General features: G+C 46.2%; 1 protein-coding gene across 4 annotated transcripts in view; it reads left to right on the top strand.

The window, feature by feature from the left end:
- prkcz (protein kinase C, zeta) overlaps positions 1 to 17982 on the top strand; it is a 163739-nt gene that overhangs the window by 100127 nt on the left and 45630 nt on the right. For all 4 annotated transcript variants that reach the window (XM_084015391.1, XM_084015394.1, XM_084015392.1 and 1 more), the window contains 5 exons: positions 2079 to 2210; positions 9827 to 9908; positions 11327 to 11382; positions 11568 to 11762; positions 17636 to 17733. In XM_084015391.1, coding sequence (XP_083871517.1) covers positions 2079 to 2210; positions 9827 to 9908; positions 11327 to 11382; positions 11568 to 11762; positions 17636 to 17733 — 563 coding nt within the window. The remainder of the gene's footprint in view (positions 1 to 2078; positions 2211 to 9826; positions 9909 to 11326; positions 11383 to 11567; positions 11763 to 17635; positions 17734 to 17982) is intronic.

The raw sequence follows: 17982 nt of genomic DNA, 5'->3' as shown, positions 1-17982 counted from the left end.
ACATCAGGCAGAAGTAGAAGTTGCTAGCTCTGAGGTTGCTGCTGTTGTTTCCCGATTGGAAGGGAGTTTGAGAACGGAGACGCAGAAAGGGGAAGGGGAGAAGTCAAGTCTGACTTCCCTCCCCCTGGTGTTGATTCCGAGCCTTCACTTCCTGTTATATAGACCATTCTGACTGTGTTGACCACTAGGTGGAGTTCAAACAAGTTTTAGTTGTTAAAATCCACATAATTGAAGCTTCTAACTTGCTGCTTGTCCATGTAGATAGAAAGAAACTGGATCCTGGGCTGCCAGCGGAGCCACCCAAATGTTTGTGTGTTTTGGCAGCGGCGCCCCCCGTCCCCCCCCTCCCCCACCCAATTTTTTTAAGTTAAAAACCGTCTCCTGTAATTGTTCGTCATCGACCAGCACAAGTAGAAACATATGTTTCATGTAAATGGCCGAAGCCTGACTGTCCCCGGGCATAAAAACATTATTGAAACATGAAATTATTATCAATGTGACTTGAGAGATGAGAGTTGTCTGAATGATAATAAATGTGCAGAATTGGTCTTAATTAAAGTAAATACTGTGCAAGAGTGCTGAAGAATGAGACTACCTACCAGGTAGGGGGGCAGGGGTGGGTTCTAAAGGGGCGTTCACACCGAATCCTCCTCATGTCGTCTCTCCTCAGTGAATCAGTAATGGAGGCAACACAGCATAGCGGTCTGTCCATCTTACGTTTCATACAGAATCCAGAGCCGTGACGCTAGTCCTCAGTAGTCCAGCAGAGTCTTCACAGGTCATGTTCCCTTTGTGGGGGGGGGGACTAAAGCTTGTGATTCCTCTAAATGTACTCAGACCAGTGATGATGCCACCAAACGCGATTTGCTTTGCTTAAACAAACAGACCAGGGGTTCTGACCGGGAAAGATCAGGCCACGGACCCCCATATAGCGTCAGCCTCTGGCAAGGACCCCCTGTTGAAAAATTCATAATCAATTTTGTATACATTATGATGGCAAAAATGAAACATACAGTTTTTATGTAGTTTCCTTATTTTTACTCAATTTTATTTATAGTGTCATATCTCAACAGAAGGGGGGCATTAGCTCAGGAGGTAGAGCGAGTTGGCTGGTAACCGCAAGATTGATGGTTTGTTCCCTGGCTCCTCCTAGCTGAGTGCCTGGTGTCCCTGAGCAAGACACCTCACCCTAATTGCTCCTGAAGAGCTGGCTGTCGCCCTGCGTGGTTGACACCACCGTCGGTGTGTGAATGTGTGTGTGAATGGGTGAATGTCAGTCATTACTGTAAAGCGATTTGGACAAAAGCGCTATATAAATGAGGACCATTTACCAAGTCATCTCAGGACACTTAACACATTGAGCAGGACTAGAATATGCTCAAAACATGAGTCAATACAATTTCAAAGTCCCAACATCACCCAGGGGTAAGCGGTACAGCGACAGCCTTAATAGGCTTTTAGGCAGAAATCTCGTGCAGCCCAGGCCCTTGGGTTCCAACTGCATTTGGTGTTGGTAGTAGTATAGTAATAGTAGCATTAACAGTAGTGATGGCATTAACAGAAGCAATAGTATCAACAGTTTTATTAATGAAGAATCATCAGTCTTCTGTTTTAAACATGCCTTATCATTTCTGTCTTAACATTCAACAGTAATATTAACAGTAAACACATTTTCTTTTGTTTTCATTCATTACATTCAGTGTCTCCTGTTATAAACATTCCGTCATTCTTGAAATATGTTTCATTGGCCCATTAAAGTAACCACATTACACAGTCTAATATCAGACGTTTAATATTAAATAATGTAATTTATGTATTCTTATAAAAGACTATCATTAGAATACATATATGCCATTATTTATTTTTAGACGTCTAATAACAGATGTATAATATGCACGTTTATAATGTATTAGTATTAGTAATATAATGCAAGTTAGATGTGTAATAATGACCGCATCTAGTAAGAGTTCCCCTTCGCTGTACGTCAATCATACCTGCATCACTTGTGAGCTTTGATGAAGCCTTGATGAAGATGAGCAGTGAGTGTGAATGCTAACCTGTCCTTGTTTGTCTTGCAGAAAGCCTCCTGTGGCCACTGTAGTGAGCGGATATGGGGGCTGGGCAGGCAGGGCTACAAGTGTATCAACTGCAAATTGCTGGTCCATAAGCGCTGTCACAGACTCCTCCCTCAGACCTGCCAAAGGCTTATGGTGAGTATGTCGTCATGAAGCAGCAGCCGGGTCACATGTTGTCCACATCAATGAGGAAGATAAAGGGCCCTAGTTTCGTAGACCAGGCGCAGTCAGCTCTCAGCGCACCTGCGCCGCGCCGACGGGGTGTGTCCGCCTGGACTTTGCAAGTTTCGTGCACCGCGCAGGCTCGCGCAGGCACACCTCCCGTCTCGCCCACCCGCGCAAGTGGGAAAGAGGGAGGAGAAGAAGGCGGGAGTGGGAGACGAGGAGACGAGGCGTGGACTGGGATTAATACAGCCGATTCAGATCTTCACCAATCAAATGAGGTCCTCTCCTCACCTTTAATGCGTTAGGGGAGGTTCAGTGCAAGTTCCGTCACTTGACAACCCGATGACAGAAGCAGCGCCGCCGCTCCCACCACGCGCATCACGCGCTCTGCGTGCGTATCATAATAATAAAAATGCCGATATTATAAAAAACAGGAGAGAGAGAGGGAGATGTTTTGGTCCGAGAGGCTGAGTTTCCGTTACGCGTGCCATCCGCCTTTGATCTGACGTCAGATGTGACGGGACAATCTATATAGATATAAATTTACGTGTTGATTCAATTAGTTGCATTAAATAGTGTTTGTTGTGATTGTTTATTGCATTTAAATGTGCCTGGAACTGTGGAAACCTGCCTGTGAGATCTCGGTGACGTGTGCGCACTGCGCGCCGTCAGCCAAACTTCCACTCCGCCAGCTGTGATTCGCCTTGAATGAATGGACGCTATTTATGCCTTGCGCCTTGCGCCGAGAGTAGACCAGGTCGGAGCTGGCGAGCTTTCAGCGCAGTCTCGGCGAGGCTTTTTGCCACAAAACTTACGCTACGCCAAGCTGAATCTGTGACGCCTCCCCCTGCTGCGCCGCCACACCCATCTTGGCGCAGGCGATCCACCAAACTGCCAAACTGACCGTGCGCAAGGCTGCACGGGTCGAAACTTGCATTGCGCCGGCTCTGCCACCCTGCGCCGCCCTGCGCTGCGCCACGAAACTAGGGCCCAAAAAGTTTAACCCATTTACTTTATTCTGAGATGTAGATAATAAGGGCCGCGTTTCCCAGATTTGATCGTTCTTAAGGACTTAAGAAGCCTCTTAAGAAGGGTTCGGCTAAGAAGGAGTGCTAAGATACGGGTGTTTCCCAGACGCGTTCTTAAAGTGATGGTTCGGAGTAAAATGCACCCTAGGTAATTTCCCAGCTGTTTCCGTGACGCGAGTTTCACGCGAGAGTATGAAAAAGTTTAGCTGATTTTTTATAAATGCTTGTATTATCATGTCAACACTTGTCAACACGGAACTTGTCACGGAAACAGCTGGGTAAACGCCGACTGCCATTAAACACCAACGAAGAAGAAGCTGGGTAAACACGGAAGTGCCGTCTACGCAACAGCGTAGCTTTAGCAGTAGAAGCTATCAGGCAAGTGTTCTTTTAAATAAACTCCTGGTGTACTTACAAACTTTAAAATGAAACTGATTCAATCGATGCCAGGCAAATCGATCACCCACCTCTTTATCAGCGCATAAGTCACACACAGCGCCCCCGTGGTCCCGTGGTGTGGGGGGGTGCGGGTACGTGTGTGTGTGTGTGTGTGTGTGTGTGTGTGTGTGTGTGTGTGTGTGTGTGCCAACAAGTGTATCCAAGTAGTAATCAAGCCCATTAGCGCATATATACCCCCGTGGATATAGGCACACACATGTGAGAATGGAATGAGGGTGCCATCCACCACACCGATCACCCGGGGATCCCAGCAACTGCGTGGAACCCTTGGTGGACCTGGCGGACCTCGTCTCGTGTGGTGGGCATCTTTATGTGGGTCCAGGCATGGTGCAGGAGAATTGGTGTCACAGCTGCCACACTCCGTGACACCGATGCCTTGCTGAGGCCAGTGCCGTTCCCCACCACCTCCAGGAAGCTCCCCACTGTGTAAAAACGCAACGCAGCCAGGAGCTGCACCTCCGGGCTGAGGGCAAAATTGCAGCGGGTTACTCTCTGGAGACACCAGAGTGATCAGCCGTTGGATCTCCGCATGGGGCAGCCGGTACTTTGCCTGGATAGCCCGGTCTGACAGCACGTCCAGTGGGGAGAAGTGCTGACGCACGTATGCATTTATGTAAACCGTCTGGCTTCGCGCATGGCGACGCTGTTGGTTCGCATGTAGAGAATGTATGAGAATGTGCTTTATTGCAGCCATGGTTTCTCACACGCGCTGCCTTTTTTTAATTTGTTTTTTTTTATGTGTAGTACGTAGTACTATAAACTCATATATGCAGATGTGTGTGGAAAACTTAAACATGTAATTCAATAAAAAAAAAATGTTTCTTGTGCCAGTGGTCCACAGCTATGAGCGCATTTCAACATTGAGCATTGTTTTATTATTTTGAAAAGTGGAGGATATAAATTTCCCTGACGCGGCTTAATCACTGTGTATTTGGTCACTAAGAAGGCTGTTAAGAGTGGGTCAGCTCGATCTTACATTTCCTTCTTAGCTAAAGATCTTCTTAAGCTAAGAGCGACTCTGGGAAACGCATCCTTCTTTCACAGCGTTCTTAAGAGCGCTCCTAAGAAGATCTTAGCACTTAAGAGCTTCTTAACGATTCTGGGAAACGCAGCCAAGGTCAGTAGGTCAGAAGAGGAAGTGAGTCTGTAAACTACAGTCCTTCATCAAAACCATGAGGTTTACATGGATCTAACTAAGTTGAAGAATGTGAACCCATTAGGAAAAAACAAAATTACCATTCAAGAGAAAATGGAGAAGAAATGAAGAATGACTGACGACATTAAAATCAAGATCCCGCAGACAACAATGATACAACTGAATGCCGTCTACTCCTCTTTGTCATCACCTGTCAGTGATTTGGATGAAAAGACACTAAATTACAACATTTATGACAATTTATAAAGTTGTTCTAAGATCTTTACTGAGAGTTTTGCTTCAAAACATTTATTAGTTCCATAAAGATGGTTCAATTGGAGCGGTTGCGTTTAGACGGGGATTAGACTTGGTTAGAGAGGGTTATAGAGGGTTAGAGAGGGCTAGAGAGGGTTAGACTTGGTTAGGGAGGACTAGAGATGGTTAGAGAGGGTTAGAGAGGGTAAGAGAGGGCTAGAGATGGTTAGAGAGGGTTAGAGAGGGTAAGAGAGGGCTAGAGATGGTTAGAGAGGGCTAGAGATGGTTAGAGAGGGTTAGAGAGGGTAAGAAAGGGCTAGAGATGGTTAGAGAGAGGGTTAGAGAGGACTAGAGATGGTTAGAGAGGACTAGAGATGGTAAGAGAGGACTAGAGATGGTTAGAGAGGGTTAGACTTTGTTAGAGAGGTTAGACGAGGTTAGACAGGTCAGACGGGGTTAGAGAGGGTTAGAGTTTAGACGGGGTTAAAGGTAAGAGAGGGTTAGACAGGGTTAGAGGCATAAGAGACGCAATGACGTCCAGTGTTGTGCATGAACGAGTTCAAAAGAACACGTTCATTTTTCTGTGAACTTTGAACTGAACGCAACGCATTTATAAAGAACTTGAACGTGAATTAGTTCAGATTGTGTGAAATGAATGTCAATGTTGCGGTCCAATTAAATGTTACGGATTTTTTTTATTCCTGATGAGTGAGTGACACGACCTGCTCGACTTTAGAAACAGCATAGTATCTCTTCTATACGTTCAGCAAATCACTCGGATTTCTTCACAGAGTTTGTGTGCGCGCACGCCGGGCTTGCGCAGCGCTCCTCTCCACATCTCGGGTTCACACCGGCCGCCGAAGCGCCGCAAAGCGGCACGCCCACGAAAATCGCGCATGATCCACTGCCCCCCAGTTCAGACCAGACGCGTATTTCTCCGCGACGGTCGACAAGCGCTTTTGCTCAGCTGTTGTTCATTCAGAGCTACTTTTTTCATCATGGGCAAGTAAATAACCTCATAGAATTAATACACCATGTTTCTGTAACCAAGAGGTTTGTACACTTCTTTTGTTTATCCGTTGTCTCTCTTTCTACACACACACACACAGACAGAGAGAGAAAGAGAGAGTGTGTATGGTAGACAGAAGTAGTGTAGATATACCGTGTGCGTGTGTGTGTGTGTGTGTGTGTGTGTGTGTGTGTGTGTGTGTTTGTTTGTTTGTTTGTTTTCATCTCTCTACTCTGTTTAGATACACAAATATGATTACATTTGTCAATCGCGAAAATTGCTTTTTTGAAAATTGACCGGATTGTCTCGTTTTTCTTTGTGTGACTTCCTGCCAGAATTGACTCGATCGCTTGCGTGGTGAACTATTGAACGTAAACAGTTCACTTTGAACATGTGTGAACTGAACTTTGAACTAGTTCATGAAAAGTGTGAACTTGCACAACACAGAAACAGGAAGTTAGACCTGAACTTATGTTTATCATGTTTACTGAGATAATAATCTCGTAGGCTCATTTTCTCATAGACTTCTATACAATCATAGAGGAGTCACACCCCTGCTGGCCAGCAGAGAGAATGCAGCTTTAAGGACCTTCAGCAACGGCGTCATTTCTCAGAACCAGAGGTTGACCCTGGATCTTGAACATTGTACCTTTAATGATATGTAAGAAATGCTGTATTGTGTTCATGAAAGATCAAGGAGATCAAAGCATTCAACCAAGATAAACTCACACTTCCTGTTTGTCTACCTGCAGCTCCGCCTCCTCTTATTTCCTCCCATTCTTTTGAAATGACACATCAGGTTTGGTGACAGCGAACCAGTGAGCTCCATGTTATCAGACTATTTGACCACAAAGGAAGCATCTGACCCAAATTCAGCCCCCGAAGACCAAAAACGTGACTACAGCCAATGTGGTTCTGGGCTCTACGTCCCCCATCGGTACTGACTGCACCCCCTCTTGATCACAGCTTTATCTTCAGTACAAGATTGGTGACTTTGAGAATTTTGTAAAAGCCCACATTGTCACTTGAGTCTGGGAGCAACAGCATGGGCCCTAGTTTTGTGGCGCAGCGCAGGGTGGCGCAGGGTGGCGGAGCCAGCGTAATGCAATTTTCGACCCGCACAGCCTTGCGCACGGTCAGTTTGGCAGTTTGGTGGATCGCCTGCGCCAAGATGGGTGTGGCGGCGCAGCAGGGGGAGGCGTCACAGATTCAGCCTGGCGCAGCGGAAGTTTCGTGGCAAAAAGCCTCGCCGAGACTGCGCCGAAAGCCCGCCAGCTCCAACCTGGTCTACTCTTGGCGTAAGGCGAATTACAGCTGGCGGAGTGGCAGTTTGGCTCACCGGCGCGCAGTGTGCACACGTCACCAAGACCTCACAGGCAGGTTTCCACAGTTCCAGGCACATTTAAATGCAATAAATAATCACAACAAACACTATTTAATGCAACTAATTGAATCAACACGTGAATTTATATCTATATACACTCACCGGCCACTTTATTAGGTACACCTGTCCAACTGCTTGTTAACGCAAATTTCTAATCAGCCAATCACATGGCAGCAACTCTATGCATTTAGGCATGTAGACATGGTCAAGACGATCTGCTGCAGTTCAAACCGAGCATCAGAATGGGGAAGAAAGGTGATTTAAGTGACTTTGAATGTCGCATGGTTGTTGGTGCCAGACGGGTTGGTCTGAGTATTTCAGAAACTGCTGATCTACTGGGATTTTCACGCACAACCATCTCTAGGGTTTACAGAGAGTGGTCCGAAAAAGAGAAAATATCCAGTGAGCGGCAGTTCTGTGGGCGCAAATGCCTTGTTGATGCCAGAGGTCAGAGAAGAATGGCCAGACTGGTTCGAGCTGATAGAAAGGCAACAGTAACTCAAATAACCACTCGTTACAACCGAGGTATGCAGAAGAGCATCTCTGAACGCACAACACGTCGAACCTTGAGGCGGATGGGCTACAGCAGCAGAAGACCACACCGGGTGCCACTCCTGTCAGCTAAGAACAGGAAACTGAGGCTACAATTCACACAGGCTCACCAAAATTGGACAATAGAAGATTGGAAAAACGGTGCCTGGTCTGATGAGTCTCAATTTCTGCTGCGACATTCGGATGGTAGGGTCAGAATTTGGCGTCAACAACATGAAAGCATGGATCCATCCTGCCTTGTATCAACGGTTCAGGCTGGTGGTGGTGGTGTAATGGTGTGGGGGATATTTTCTTGGCACACTTTGGGCCCATTAGTACCACTTGAGCATCGTGTCAACGCCACAGCCTACCTGAGTATTGTTGCTGACCATGTCCATCCCTTTATGACCACAGTGTACCCATCTTCTGATTGCTACTTCCAGCAGGATAACGCACCATGTCATAAAGCGCGAATCATCTCAGACTGGTTTCTTGAACATGACAATGAGTTCACTGTACTTCACTGTGGCTTCCACCGTCACCAGATCTCAATCCAATAGAGCACCTTTGGGATGTGGTGGAACGGGAGATTTGCATCATAGATGTGCAGTTGACAAATCTGCAGCAACTGCATGATGCTATCATGTCAATATGAACCAAACTCTCTGAGGAATGTTTCCAGTACATTGTTGAATCTATGCCACAAAGGATTAAGGCAGTTCTGAAGGCAAAAGGGGGTCCAACCCGGTACTAGCAAGGTGTACCTAATAAAGTGGCCAGTGAGTGTAGATTGTCCCGTCACATCTGACGTCAGATTAAAAGGCGGATGACACGCATAGCGGAAACTCAGCCTGACTGAATTAACACAGCTGAAACTTGGACCTCTTGGACCAAAACATCTCCCTCTCTCTCTCCTGTTTTTCTTATCTATCCACTGCTAATAAAATGCGTCTATGCCTGAAAAAATCTTTAAAAAAAATACAGCAGCTTATGCCTGGTCTCGCGCCTCGGCAGCCTGTTGTGTCCGTGGAGAGACGCGCAACTTTGCCGCGAGCTGGAACCGCGGCTGCAGCTGGTCTGAGCGGCCCACGAGGTCCCGGTGTCCCGCCATTCTGGTGTTGGACGGGGAATCCGGTGCAGCTGTGGAGCGCAGATGATGAAGACGTTGATGATGATGATGATGATGAATGGCCCGGCCGGCTCGTCTATTATGTCTACTGCTGTGCGCCCTGACCCTGTTTTGTGATAGACATGCCTAAAATGTGCCTACAATTTCTATAGTGATATAATATCGGCATTATAATTATTATGACTATACGCACGCACAGTGCGTGATGCACGTGGTGGGAGTGGCGGCGCTGCTTCTGTCATTGGGTTGTCAAGTGACGAAACTTGCATTGAACCTCGCCTGGCGCATTAAAGGTGAAATGAGGAGCTCATTTGATTGGTGAAGATCTGAATCGGCTGTATTAATCCCAGTCCACGCCTCGTCTCCTCCTCGTCTCCTCCTCGTCTCCCACTCATGCCTTCTTCTCCTCCCTCTTTCCCACTTGCGCGGGTGGGAGTGACGGGAGGTGTGCCTGCGCTAGCCTGCGCGGTGCACAAAACTTGCAAAGTCCAGGTGGACAGGTTGGCGTGGCGCAGGTGCACTGCGCGCCGACTACGCCTGGTCTACGAAACTAGGGCCCCATGTCTCACGCAGTGTTCCAGTATGGGGGGGCGGTGTATGGGTACAGGGGACGTCTACAGGGAAATTTACATGCTGTTTTGACTTTCTTTGTCAAGGATCCAGTCATGCCATCACAGGAGCCCCCTTCAGATGCCAAGAGTGAGGAAGTGGACCTTCAACCCGATGAAACCGATGGAAGTAAGACCAGCTTTTTGTTTGGAACGCTGCCTCCTTATTGGGTCCAGTTTTTTATTTTGTCTTAGCATGTATTATGTACAATATTTGTGTGACATCTTCAACATGATGCACTTCTGAGGAGACCTAAAAAAACCTTTCGTAAGGTTCACAGTTTGTAAGAGATACAAGGCAACAGTGAATCTCAGTTAACTGTAAATGTTAGGATACAGTAGCTGAACATGAGTAATGCATAATTCTACAATATAATTATTAATTTGAGGACCGATGTATCTTCTCTTTCTGCGTACAACAGTTCATGGTGTTGATTTCTTTCCTACCTGACGAATTCCACAGTTACAGGATGTTTTACTGTGAAGCGTCAGGTTAATAAAACATAAGTAGCATAAAACGCCTGCAGCAGAGCCGTCGGCCTTCAGACACTCCGAGCTTCAGCTGGAAAACTGCTCACTTACCTGAAAAGTGTTGGAAAATGGAGGAGAAAATGGTTTTGGGCGAGTCTGTCGCACATACATCAAGAATACCATCATAAAGAAGACCATGAGCCCTTTAGTGGGAGCTCACAAGCTCATCATACCAAGCATGAAACAATCATCCCAATACAATAGACATTAGCCAGATAGATTACAACAGTGGTTAGAGTGGTGATATTAGGTCAACATGTTGTTGTCATAGAAACATTTAAAAAAACACTCAAACCAGTGTGTCATCAAAATAGGACCTTTAAGAGTAATTGAGCCAGTGACTTGTGTGGACAGCAGCCTTTGAATTTGGTTGAATATTGACGGCAGCTGTGAATCACCATCTGTCTCAGGGTAGTTTTTCCCTGTTGTGTATTTCCAACAGGAAACAAGCGCTCGCTATGAACTCCCTTCTCATCAGTCGCTCCTACCGTGTTTTTGTCAACAGCAAGTCTCACTGTTGTTACCATGGAAACCTGGCTCTCAGATCAGAGTAGGATGGCTAACATCTTTATTTTAGTGAAACTATCTGCAATAGACTGACCCCATGAGCTTAGAGACTCTCTCAGTAGTTCATCATTAGTGGTGAACTGTACATACATATTATAATATATATATATATATATATATATATATATAGTTGTAACCCCAGGAAAATGAATACTTTGCTCAAGTAGCTTCAGCATCACTGTCACCACTTCTGTACCTTCTCTGTGGCTCCCAGAGAAGCTAAATCCTGTTAGACGGGGGTCTGTTTGGGGGACCCTGATATGATGGTCTGACCCACTGTAGTTCTCATTCTGTGTGACCAGCTGGACTCGATGCTACTCTGCCTCCCTCTGTTGGCCATAACCAAGAACAACATGTTAAACCTGCAGATTCAGGTTCCCGTTATAAACCTGTGTGTGTGTGTGTGTGTGTGTGTGTGTGTGTGTGTGTGTGTGTGTGTGTGTTTCGCAGTAGCGTTTTTACCACACAACTGTATGGTGGATAAAACAGAAAATGCAGATACAGAGGTGAGAACACAGTTTCCTCTCATTTCATAGAGCTTTCATGTTCATGCTTTCATGGTGTGTAGGTACTAATGTTAATACACATACAGAATCCGTCTTCAATCTTAACACTTGAACATAAAAGCATTCAAACCTAATTTCTACCATGTTCATGGTGAATGACTCATCCTGCCCTCCACCACCTGCAGGACATTAAAGCAGTCGTGGACGGCATTGATGGCATTAAGCTGTCCCAGGGTCTGGTTCTGGGCCTGGTGGACTTTGACCTGATCCGGGTGATCGGCCGCGGCAGCTACGCCAAGGTCCTGCTGGTCCGGCTAAAGAAGAACAAGCAGGTGTACGCCATGAAGGTGGTGAAGAAGGAGCTAGTCCACGATGACGAGGTGAGACTGGCATGTCTAGCATGTGAGAGAGGTATATGACAGACTGACTGACACTTAATGACCCAAGCAACAAATGACTCTCGTTCTCTGCTGTTGTCTCACAATGATGTTCGTCAAGATGTTTTTATTTAAATCAGAAAAAACAGGAGCTCTGTCCCGGTTCAGCTCCCGTCCCACAGAGGGCGCTGCCTCCGCGATCTACACCGGCTCCACCGATTTGACCGGACTGAGACAGTCAGAGCATTTCCTGGTTGCCTAGCAACCAGCATTTGAGGTAGTCTTAAGAGCTGCGTTTCAATAACGGTTTGAGTCGCCCTCGCTCACTTGCCCTCAGCCCTTGCTATGACGTCACACGGAGGCCCCTTGGAGGGCGGAGGGAAAGAGGGCGGAGGGGGAGTGAAAGAGGTAAATGGAACACACCTGCCCTCGTTCACTAACAGCCCAGATAATCATGGATCAACCACACGTTGTTGGAATAGCGCTATACTGTCTATTCCAAATTACACAGAATATGCAGAGACTCATTTCATTGAGACGAAGACGTATTCTACACTTGATGGCAATACATCGGCTTATATACTTACACTTGTAAACGGTGGGCTCTGCCATAACTCCCCAACAGACAGTCTAATTGCACAATTTAAGAAAATGAATTAAATTGAATTCTACTTTCTTCTTCTTCCTTGGTGGTGAATAGACAGCAGACAATGGTGTTTGAGGTTCATTATCGCCACCGCATGGACATATTTTTCGTGCACCACTGCAATGCATTGTGGGTGATATACAGCTCTGAAGTGGCCATCGTTGTTCACTCGATCACTCAGCCCTCAAGGGTCGATCTCACGGAGTTCACTTCAGCTGTTCAGGGAATTGGAACAGCCCTTAAGATGGCGGCGGGGATTCCCCCGAGGGCAAGTGCTTAGGGCAAGTGAGCGAGGGCGACTCAAACTGTTATTGAAACGCAGCTAAGGTGTGTACACACCGGAAGAACTGCCCGACTCGCGTCGGTAAATTCGGCGTCGGCTACTTAATATGGCCAACTCGAACAACGACATGGGCGGTTCACACCTACGGAATTTCAGCCGACGCCATACGTTCCGCGCTTGCGCGAGATGTAATGTCTCCAAAACAACAGGCGGCGCTAATCTGTATTGTGGGCCAAAAAACACGAAAACCGGAAGTAGCCGGTCCTCTCTAGACCACCTTCTTCGATTCCACTGGTTATCTGGTATGTTTACCATCGTCACTTCCGGGCTTCACTGATTCGCTAGTCAAGCTACTAGCCTCCACCAATCAGAATGGTAAAAGAGTGACCGACTCGAATGGCGGATTACACATTTGAATCGGCTGAAATGAACGCCGATGTGGGCCGATTCGAGCGACCACACCAAGGAGACTCATGTCACGGACGCCGACTCTCTCAAAGACGCCGATTTTCGGTCCGGTGTGAGCCCGCCTTTAGGGTGACCTTGCTTCAGCCGCCCGCTGTGACGTCTTCAGGATGCAGCCGCTGGATTCTTACTGCTCGCCTTCATCTGATGTGGAAGTGATACACAGAGACACCAGGGGCCTGTATTAGGAAGCAGGATTTGTGCTTAGCGAGGTAACTTCAGTGTTAACTCTGGGTTTTCCGTCCTACGACGCTGGTTCACTTCTTACCGGGGTTCATCGCCATGGTAACTGACGCTGCAGAGCTAACCTGCTCCGGAGCAGGTTATGTTCCTGATAAGAGATCAACGTGGAGAAAAACACCGCCTACTGACCAATCAGCTCTCTTGAAGATCCCGTGGTGCTCGGTGGATCATGAATCGGACCTCTTAGAAGAGCTCAAGTGTTCAGAGACCGGCAAAACCCTTCGTCTTTCCCTGACCATGTTTTATATGTGAGATCCAGATTCTCATCGGAGAGAATGACGTATCTGTGTCAGCTCCTCCAGCTCCTTGCAAAGTTATTTTTTTGGTCCTTTTTGAGAGAGGACAGCGTGAAAAGGGGCAGTGATATTATACGACTATTATTGATTGTTTGACAGCTGTCCTTCCTGTATGTTGCAGGTAAAACTGTTGCTTTTTGCCTGTATTATAACTTCTTCGTATTTCTGTAAGATTATGGTTCGCTCCTCGTATGTGAAATACGCCGCTCCGCTGCCCGTAGACTGATCCATGTATGTGATTGGTCAAATGCTGCAAACGCCGCCTCTTTCATGTGCACGCGCTCATAGCTGGAAAGGGAAACCCTGGTTGACTTACCAAGTTGAAAACCAGCTTTGTGTGACTGCTTATCTCTGATTGCCTTTGTTCGGGTTACTTAAGCTGGATAACTGGAAGATACCCTGGGTATGTTGAACTTACTGAGTAGTACAGGCTCCAGGTCTGAGAATGTCAGAAACATGGTAAATCCCTCTGAGGCAAATATGTGATTTTTGGCGAAAGATGAAACTGAATTGAATGGTACAATTTTTCGAAGTGTCTATCCAGATGTGAATGCAGCTCGAGCCTTCTCACATTTATACATTTGCTACATGAGTCTTCACAGACCTCAGTGGAAGCTCAGCATGAGTATGGATCCAGTTTTTGAGTCTGATCTAAAAAAAATTGTATTCTGTGTTCATGACTTAAGAATGGGTGAAACATGGTCATCTTTCAATGTTTCTTGCATTTATTTAAATCTATGAAAGGGGGGGGGGGGGGGGGGAGCAAGTTTTGGCAGGTAATTCTGTCAGGATCATCTTTCTGTGTTTGTTGTTGTAATGCTCATTGTGACCACAAGAGGTTGATGTGCACCACTGCTTAATGCTAAAGAGGACTAAAAGCATCCATGTTTTAATTTCTACGTAAATTCGAAACACATGGCACATATATTAGATTTATGTCAAATAAAACTCACCTGGAATAAAATAAATATTGTGACAAAAATAATCACCTGCCAACATTTGTGAAAAATGTATGTCATAAACACATGAGAGAAAATAATTCAGATCAGACCATTTTATATGAAGGTAAACATGATAACCAGATGAAAAGGATGCTGAAATAACTCCAGTAAAAAGTGTGAAGTCATGCTTTGTTTGTCTGTCTGCAAGACCACAAGCTAACTACTTTTAAAATGCTGGTTTTCTGAATGGAGTCTGGTTGATGGGTTCTAGGCTATGTTAACATTGTAGCTGCTCCATCAACACTCCAAATAAGGTCATCGAGACATAAATACAGCAGAGACCTTGTTGTTTGGACCACAGACAGTCTCTGGTTTCTCCACATAGTCTGGTCTGGTCTCTGGACTAATGTGAGCTACTATCTAGACCTCTGGGGGACCACAGACAGTCTCTGGTTTCTCCACATAGTCTGGTCTGGTCTCTGGACTAATCTGAGCTACTATCTTGCCTCTGGGGGACCACAGACAGTCTCTGGTTCCTCCACATGGTCTGGTCTGGTCTCTGGACTAATGTGAGCTACTATCTAGACCTTTGGGGGACCACAGACAGTCTCTGGTTTCTCCACATAGTCTGGTCTGGTCTCTGGACTAATGTGAGCTACTATGGTAGACCTCTGGGGGACCACAGACAGTCTCTGGTTTCTCCACATAGTCTGGTCTGGTCTCTGGACTAATCTGAGCTACTATCTAGACCTCTGGGGGACCACGACAGTCTCTGGTTCCTCCACATAGTCTGGTCTGGTCTCTGGACTAATGTGATCTACTATCTAGACCTCTGGGGGACCACAGACAGTCTCTGGTTTCACTTCCTTCTCCCATGTTGATGAGTGTATTCTGTCAGTGCTCCATAGTAAAAACAAGTTAAGAATAAAATGTCACCAAATTGATGGGAGCTACCGGCCACAGCATATACATATGCTGCCGTTGTCCAGGGAAACGGATATAAGGCCTGATTACAGATCAGCAGTGATGTCAGTGAGTCAGATGCGTTTCATGGATGAGGAGATGAATTAGAAACTGTTGTTAGACCTGGAGGGCCACTGGTTCTGGATTCTGGAGACTGTCTTATGCAATTGCTTTGACAAGCATCCCACAATGTGAATCTGTCCATGAGTGGCCCACATAGTCAGTTCAGGTCTGGGTTCTGGTCTCTGCAGAGACACAATGGCACCAGGCTGCTGCCTCTGCTTCTGAAAAGTGATGCTAATGTTAAACCCAACACCGCCCAACATCTGTACAACTGATCCAGGACAGTAACCACGTCACAGGCTGCATGCCACTACCTCTCTTATCAACTTATGGTTTCTTTTCCACACATGAACTTCATATTAAAACCCAATGTTGAAATTCTCCGAGACGGTTGTAATGTTGCCCTAATAAAGAGGCTTTAATGAAACATGGAGTCCTCCTAATGTTTCATTTATTCATGGCTCTATTCAGGCACGTCACTTTAATAATTCATGTCTCTAGTAGCATGTTGGCTGACATCAAAGCTCTCTCAGACAGACTGCAAACTCTGAAGGAGCCCAAATGACCAATACGAGACGTGTAGTTACGACATATTCTGCATAATTATAACTTCATCAAGTAATAATGTTGACCAGGAAGAATTTGGTTTTGAATGTCATAAATTAACCATCTGGTGCAGCTCAGCATGGGAACTCAACATGTAGACACATTCTATTGTAAATCACATAAAATATTAACCATCATCAACCTAATAACACTTTAAACCGCTATGAAACCGTCCTGCCTCAGGCAGACGCTCACCGATGACAGCAGCTTCATCAATAAACATACTCTGGTTTCTACAGTGCCGCTCTGATGCTGGCGCTCGTCAGACCCGCCGCTCGTCAGACCCGCCGCTCCTCCGCAGTCCAAATATGGTCACTTCCTCCACTGGAAACTTTAGGCTTCACACCGCGTGATGCCGACCCCCCTGTGTGTGAGCCTGAGGGGGAGCCGGGTCACATGATGGCCTTAGGCAGAACACTGCTGCTGGATCAGCTCATTGACTCCACCCACCTTTAATGTACCAAAGCACCGGATACGGGTTACATAGGAGAATGCTGCCTGTTACCGACCCTTTACCGCCCCATTACAGACCCGTTACTGCCCCGTTACAGATCCGTTACTGACCCGTTACAGACCAGTTACAGACCCATTACCGCCCTGTTACAGATCTGTTACTGACCCGTTACCGCCCCGTTATAGACCTGTTTCTGACCCGTTATAGACCCGTTACCGTCCTGTTACAGATCAGTTACTGACCCGTAACTGACCCGTTACCGACCTGTTAACGACCCCTAACTGACCCGTAACTGACCCGTAACTGGTTACCGACCCGTTACTGACCTGTTACCGACCTGTTACCGACCAGTAACCGACCCGTTACCAACACATAACTGACCCATTACCGGTTACCGACCGATCCATCTGGATTCTGGTGTGAAGCTGCTTACAAAGCAGAGTTTCAGAAGGTTTCATTCCACAAACCTCATCACACCAACCTCATGGCCTTTTTTTCCATCTACTTCTGCTGTAACAACCTTAAAGGGGAACTGGATTTTTCATACGTTGACTCAGAGGAGGTTTTTTTGTTATTTAAATCTTTATTGCTTTTATCTTTGCTACAGTCTTTAGTATGCAGACAGACAGAATGATAGATGTGTAGATTTATAGATAGACAACATTTTCTCTCGTGTCAATGATTATTTACTGGATCGTTTTTTTTGGACCCCCATCCAAGATCCACCCCTAACCCTTCTCAGAGTCATCCTGAGTGTGAGGATTGTTCTCCAGACCGACTGCATCTTTGATGAGGACGCAGTGTATCTCCTCTGTCTGTTTAACCACAGAGAATGCCTAATGATCAGACACATTGATTGTTAATTAATTCCCTTCATGCCATCCCTGTCTCCGTCTGTCTCCATCCGTCCCCCCAGGACATTGACTGGGTGCAGACGGAGAAGCACGTGTTCGAGCAGGCATCCACCAACCCATTCCTCGTCGGCCTCCACTCCTGTTTCCAGACAGAAAGTCGGTAAGATCATCAGAACACTGACTCTCTATCCTACTTTATATTATACTATACTTTGTATTCAAAGCCAATACATTGCAGTTGCAGCTCATGGTTCACTGATGATGGTCTGTTATTCAGTAAAAGTCTGAAGTTATTGTTATTATTACATGTTCTGTCAAAATACAGAGAAAAGCTCCACAGACACAAGATGAACATCAGCATTCTGTGTGTTTTAACTTCCTTATATTAAATTAAATGTATTCTATTTAT

Source organism: Eutrigla gurnardus (assembly GCF_963514095.1).
Source record: "Eutrigla gurnardus genome assembly, chromosome: 8".
In the NCBI taxonomy this organism is placed as follows: domain Eukaryota; kingdom Metazoa; phylum Chordata; class Actinopteri; order Perciformes; family Triglidae; genus Eutrigla; species Eutrigla gurnardus.
This window is presented reverse-complemented; position numbering and strand designations above follow the sequence as displayed.